A 6,520-nucleotide genomic window follows, 5' to 3' on the forward strand; every position below is an offset into this window, starting at 1 on the left:
GCTACCTAATTTGGTGTCTTTGAGGGGAAAAGATATCAGAGAAAATGAAACAACCTGGAGTTTAGAAAAAACCACAGGGGGAAAAAAGTAAAGTAGTTGTGGGGAGGGGATCCTAAGTTCCAGTGGCAGTCAAAAGAATATCAAAATGAAAAAACTTTTATTGTGTTCAACTGTGAACCATAGGAAACAAGTTTCAGTTCTTGACCTCAAGTTGCCAGTGAAACTCTTCAGAAGTAGTACTGGACTTCCCTCAATGTTGGCTCCTCATAATTATTTGAGCCTGAAGTACAGTGACTAGGATCAGCTCTAGCTTGGAGCACATCCTGCTTCTCTGTGGTTAAGGGAGGTGAAATCCTTGGTTCAGACAAAAGCTGCTAAGGTACCCTTACACGTAAGGTAGAGTGCCCCTCTCATGAAGGGAGCTCTATTTCCCAAAAACCTAGACAGGTGTTCCCTGTAGAAAGGTAGTTTCCCTCATCTCCATGTTTTGCCGGATGAGTCCAATATCATAAGCCCAAACCTTGTCCAGACCCTCACCAACTGTGGCTATTGGCTCCCAATTGGGAAGGGGGAATCGACCAGATACCACTCGGGCCTCGTTGGGCAATTCCGCTAGTAATTTGGTTTCCAGGAGAGGGAGCTGTGGAAAAAGGCCAAGTCAGAAGAGAAGTAACCTGTAAAGGGGATTTGGGGATGGAGGAAGGGGAGGCGGGGAGTGAGGGGGTAGTGAGAAGACCTGGTAATAAGGATAGGCTGGTTTGAAGCACAGGGTCATAGGAGCTAGGAAAAAGTTGATTTGGTTTCAGCAGGCTAAAGTTCAAAGCTAGTAACTTTGTGGCTGGTCTGCCACCCTAGGGTCAAACAAGGTCTTCCAAAGGATCTTTAAATCTGGTTGCTACACTTTCCTCCAAAGTGTTCCCATTCCATCTCACAGACATTGAGATGTCTTTGGGGTTCCTAGCAACATCCAATGCCAGCCCATTTGGGAACAGCCTGCTGATTTTTCACGGGGACTGCTAGAGAAACAAGCAGATGGCTTTGAAGCCAAACAGATGGGGCACTGGCCCACAATGCAACAATTACTTCAGTTTGAATCATTCCCTAGCCCTGGGAATATTTTAGTTCAACAAATCCCATGGCCCTAGAGCCTCTGAAAGTGCTCAGACATACCACACTGGGAGCCAAGAAGACTGTGATGTTTTTGCAGTCAGCCAGGTTTACCTGCAGAAGAGATAGGTCTGCTTAGAAGAGATGAGGACAAGATGACAGCCACAAGGGACTCAGAGACTGCTTTGCAGAGGTCTTCTACTTTTATAACACCTAGAAAAGGGAACCTTTGTGCTCTACCTGGGGAGCCTAGAAACCTCTAAATGTGTATATTTCATGTTCCCAGCAATTAAGATGGTTTCTTAACTCCAGGGGAACCAGGAGATAGTAGGCTATTGGCCTAAGGCATCTTCCCTTGCTCTTCTTCCTCTGTTGATGGCCTCCAATTCCAAGGCCAAAGTTATGCTAAACCAATGACTGTTTCTAGCCTTTGAAAACATCTACTTGGCTCTGCTTTCCCTAAAACCTAAGGAAGTATCTTACTAGCAAGTGAGGAAATATCTTAAAGTCATCCAAACTAGATTGTATTTAGTCAATTCAAAAAGCAAAAAGGCCAAAGGTCCAGAGCTCATTTCCAAGTGGCCTGGAAATCTATGTTATTCCTCTAACACAGATCTGACTAAAGGTGCTAGATAAAATAAGGTCATGGAAAGAGGATTAAACTGTGAGTCGGGAGACCTGGGTCGAAGTCCCAGCTTGCCACTGATTCACTGTGATCTTAGAGAAGTTATTTCCCCTCTCTGGGTTCTCATTTCCTCCTCTATAAAATGAGGGGAGTGGGGGTTGAGCATATGGTCTCTAGGATTCTTTTCAGGTCTGAAAATTCTTAACTCTTCAAGATGGGTGGGAAGAGGAGAAGGATAAAATAACTACCTCCTACAACCAGAATCACTAAGTAAGTCACTGGCCCTGGCCTCATAACTGTAGCTTTGAGCTTGCTGGTTTCCTGGGCCAATCAGTACTTACGTGCCCCCTGTTGCCCATCCCAACTAACTGGAATCCTGAACTAAGGAGACAGAAAGAAGAGTACAGAGTTGCAATTACCTTCCAGAGATCCTCCTTCTGGTAGGAAACCTTTCGAGCACAACCAGCCCGCCATGCATAGAATCGGGAAAGCCGAAGAAGCCAGGGGTTCAGTTCATAACCCACGACAGGATACAATCCTTGTCTGTATGCTGCCAAAACCTGTAGTACCAAACAATGAGCACTCCCTTCCATATATATATATATCCCTCAAGGATCAGGGAAGGTGTTGGCTAGACAAGGCAAAGCTAGGTGTCATGAACTCGAACAAATATAGGGATAGGGGAAAAGCAGCATAGAGGGAATGGTATCCAGAAGAGCCTCTCACCTGATGCAAGGGACTGGGACCTACAAGATGGAACATGAGAAAAGAAACCCCATTCTTTAACCTGGCACTCAAGGCCTCTACATTCTAGCTCCAAATGACTACTTATTATTCTCTGAGTTTGGACTACTTCATGCTTTGGCTGATACCCTTCCCTTTGCCTGGAATGTTCTTCTCCCTGACTGAGACTCAGCCCACTGAAATCCTACCCGTCCCTCAAGACCCAATTCCAATGCCATCTCCTCCATGAACCTGTCCCTCTCTCACAAACTGGAAATGATCACTGTCTCTACAAATCTCTCATTACATTTTGTTTGTACTTTTCTTATGCATTCATTATTATTTTGTATTAGCTAACCCATGTGTATATTTTATCCCTATTCTCTAATAACTTCCCCTGAAAACACTAGACTGGACTCTCCTTAAGCATAGTAATGAATTGTTGATTTCTATATATCCCCCAGTGCTGGACTCTGCTAATAACAGGTGGTCAATAAATGTTTTCAGAATATGCTGAAATGAACTGAGAGTAGAATAGTCTGAAAGGAACTCTATGCCCTAACCAGAAAGAACAGACAAGGGAAGGAGCCGAAAGGGGAGATTTTTTTGCCTTCTTACAATCCTGCCATCACCAGAGCCCAAGTCCACCATCTTGCCAGAGCGGTCCCGGAGAAGACTTAGAACATTCTCTACCTGCTGCCTACTTGATGGGACATATGGCACCTGGAAAAAAGACAGAAAGAGCACAAATTTGGAAGCTGCTCTTCAATTATCATCTTCCCCTCCTCCCCACCGAGGCCAACTTACCTGAAGCTTCAGGGGCACTCTTCGGAAACCAGGCATAAGGAACCCTGCCCAGAAGGTATAGGCAAATAAGCCAGTGCCAGCTGCTACTTCTAAGATACCCAGTCCCCCAAGGTGGCGCTCCTGTAGTTCTGCCATGGCTTCTCCAGGATCATCTTGGTCCATTTCTAGGGGAACAATATGTAGACAAGCTTCTAATACCCACCTTTCGGCCCCTATTCTCTATTGGCCCTTGATTATACTTCTTCTCCTCTCTCTTCCCCATCCCCCTCCATTTCCCAAGTCTATACCCTGTTGGGCACAAACCCCTTCCTATCTGAGGAGGGACCTGACCAGTCAAAGCAAGGACAGTCAAGCCCTAGGCATACAAAAAGCTTAATAATCACACTGATAATGAATTACCCCATTCTACAGGCAAGCATATAAAAGGAAAAAAAGTGTGATTCAGAACCACTGAGTCAGCCTGCACAATACATTTTATGACCAACTCCAGTGTATTGGGTCAATCTGACAAAGAACAACCCACTTTGGAAGCCACTGGAGCTCAAAAGGTATTAGCACATGTTAGGACAGTGGTTCTTAAACGTTAAAGTACTGGGGCCATGCTGATTTTTTGCACAACAGAAAACCCACTAAAATTTTTTTAAAATCATTATTACCACTGGTAAAAAAATAACTACTTATTATTGTTATTAAAATAATTGACTTTATTATGAAATCAGAGGAATTAAGTATAAAACTCAAGTCAGCTCACTCCCAGCTCCTCAATGCCCCCCAAACCATGCCCCTATAATCATCTACAAGGCCTGATCTGAGCCCTCTACTCCATACCATATCCAACAGAAGACTGATTAATGCAATGTGGATGTGCCTTACTTTAGGCAAGAGATTTTTACAAAATTATAGAAAGTCAGAGATGGAAGGGGCTTCCCCTTAAGAGAGCCTCTAATTCAAACCTCTGTTTTGCAGTAGTCACTGACATCCAGAAAGAGGAAGAAATTTGCTCAAGCTCCTTTGGTGAGTCAGTAGCAGAACCAGGTTTGCAAACCTGGGCTCCTTCCATCATGATGAAAACATCTAAAATGAAATTCTATGATGCCAACTCTATTTTAAATATCCTATTTGGATTTGCTATTTAAAGGGACGATGTGATGTATCCTTTTATAATCACCCCTTCCCTCAACCTTGTTTGTCCTTTATGCATGCAATTTTTAACACTTGCCTAAAGCAAGATTCAGAATCTGAGAGTTGGGTTAGACTATCTAGTCCAAAATATACCTTAATAAGAATCCCTTCTACAACAAACCAGACAAGTAAAGAAACATTTTAAGTCATTCAAAGGAGACTCTCTAACCAAATCATGGTCATCCAGCCTTTCTTTGATGACCTATAGTGACCAGACCCACTACTTGGCAAGGCAGCCTATTTCCACTTTTGGTAGATAATTGTTTGCTAGTTTTTCCTTCCTAGAGATCCTAAATCAGGCTCTCTGATACTTTCACCTATTGCTTCTAGTTCTGTCCTCTGGGGTGAAGCAGAACAAGTCCATTCCTCCATCTGACAACCACTCAAATAGTTGAAGTCAGCCATCATATCTCTCCACGTTTTCTCCAAATGACCCCCAATTCCTTTCATTGATCCCTTTAAGGCATGAATAGCCCTTCATCAAAGGCTCATTTGGATGCTAAAAATGCTCTTCTTTAAATGTAGTGTCCCAAATGGAAATATTCCAAATGTGGTCTGGGAAAGGTACATAGAATACATCGGGCCTATTTATCACATTCCCCTCTCCCCACTTCACCTCCTGGAGATTGTGCCACTTTTTTTGGGGGGGGTGGGAGGCAATCAGGTTAAGTGACTTGCCCCGGGGTCACACAGGTAGTTAACTATCACGTGTCTGAGGCAGGATTTGAGGTCAGGTCCTCCTGACTCCTGGGCCAGTGCTCTATCCACTAGAGGCTGTGCCACTCTTAATGGAGCCTAAGGATAATAGCAACGGTGTGCCTTTTCCGCAGCTCCACTCTGCCCTTCTACTTTGCCCAGAATGATCTAACTGTGGGGAAAGACACACTGGGCTGAAAGGAAACACCTATTCGAGCCTCCAGCCCCAGTAGAGAAGTCTATCAATGAGTGAATGTGCTTGGGGGGGAAGGGAAGAGGGGGCAGGAGAAAGGGTAACACATGTCAGTAGAAAGCAAAAAAGTGTGCCTAGGGGCAGCTAGGTGGCTTAGTGGATACAGCACCGGCCCTGAAGGCAGGAGGACCTGAGTTCAAATGTGGCCTCAGACCAAACACTTAATACTTACTAGCTATGTGACCCTGTGCAAGTCACTTCACCCCAATTGCCTAAAAATAAATAAATAAAAGTGTGCCTAATAATCCTCCCCCTCCAGTGCACACTGAAGATCTGGGCAATATGGGCCTCTTCATGGCACTTGCCTGCCTGGACCTCAGTTTCCCCATCTGCAAACTGGGGGTATAGTACTGGATAATCTCTTTAAAGAAATTCCCTCGAGAGGCTGGGGCCACGCCGAGGCCCGGGGCACACAGGCGCCCGCCTCAGGCCTCTCCCCAACACCTACCCCTCCAGGCCCTTTTCTCCGCGTCAGGAGCCTGGGGGCGGGGTCTCTAGCGCTGCGGCAGCGCCATCCACCATCCCTTCCAGGTTCCCACCTCATGCAGGGGGCCGGAATCGGACCCCGCTCCCCTTCACCACTGCTCCTGCGGGGGAGGATTCAGCCACGACACGCCCCGGAAGCAGCAGGCAGAGCCTGGGCGGAGAGAGACTCTGATCCTCCGTCCACTCTGTTCTGCCTGGAACTCAGGGCCCCCCCTGTCGAGTTCGGGGCCAATCCCCTCAGCAGGGCGGCAGCCGTTGGGGCGAAGGGGGCGGGGGTGAGCGGAAGGACAGGCAGGTCGCCAACTGTCACCCGGAAGAGAGGGCGCTTGCCCGGTCGTGGCGACCCGGCGCGTGACCTCCTCAGGAAGTGGAGCGCGTGCGCAAGAGTCGAATGTGGAGGTAGAGAGAGCTGACTGTTCGCGTCGTTCGCCGTCACCTAGGAGACAACCAGGGGTGGGAGCGGGGGCGGGAGGAGGAGGAGGAGAGGAAGGACGAGAAAGTGGAGCGCGTGCGCTCACTCGGCGACCGCGCCCCTCCTTCCTCGCGCACCTAACGGTCAGCCGGCCCGCAGAGGCAGCAGGGGGAGGAGCACGTGGTCAGCCTGCCTTTATCTACGCGGCTGACGGGGGGAAGTTGGGGGT

General features: G+C 47.2%; 1 protein-coding gene across 1 annotated transcript; it reads right to left on the reverse strand.

Moving 5' to 3' along the window:
• Positions 1-140: 140 nt before the first annotated feature.
• Positions 141-6,455, reverse strand: ANTKMT (adenine nucleotide translocase lysine methyltransferase). The gene is made up of 6 exons (XM_021006672.2): positions 5,933-6,455; positions 3,263-3,426; positions 3,074-3,178; positions 2,152-2,292; positions 1,171-1,221; positions 141-640 (listed from the first exon to the last, which is right to left on the reverse strand). Exons 2-6 carry the CDS (start codon positions 3,422-3,424, stop codon positions 440-442), a joined length of 660 nt encoding a protein of 219 aa, XP_020862331.1. The 5' UTR covers positions 3,425-3,426; positions 5,933-6,455; the 3' UTR covers positions 141-439.
• Between the last annotated feature and the right edge of the window lie 65 nt (positions 6,456-6,520).

This window comes from Phascolarctos cinereus, unplaced genomic scaffold (assembly GCF_003287225.1).
Source record: "Phascolarctos cinereus isolate Bilbo 61053 unplaced genomic scaffold, phaCin_HiC Scaffold_4;HRSCAF=312, whole genome shotgun sequence".
Classification (NCBI taxonomy): Eukaryota; Metazoa; Chordata; class Mammalia; order Diprotodontia; family Phascolarctidae; genus Phascolarctos; species Phascolarctos cinereus.

What these genes read in the sequence shown, in the direction of transcription:
- ANTKMT (XM_021006672.2), bottom strand. Translation starts at nt 3,424, where the DNA reads ATGGACCAAGATGATCCTGGAGAAGCCATGGCAGAACTACAGGAGCGC. An exon ending in GAGTGCCCCTGAAGCTTCAG is followed by an intron (nt 3,179 to 3,262) that starts GTAAGTTGGCCT and finishes TCTTTTTTCCAG; the next exon opens with GTGCCATATGTCCCATCAAG. An exon ending in TCTTCTTGGCTCCCAGTGTG is followed by an intron (nt 641 to 1,170) that starts GTATGTCTGAGC and finishes CTTTTTCCACAG; the next exon opens with CTCCCTCTCCTGGAAACCAA.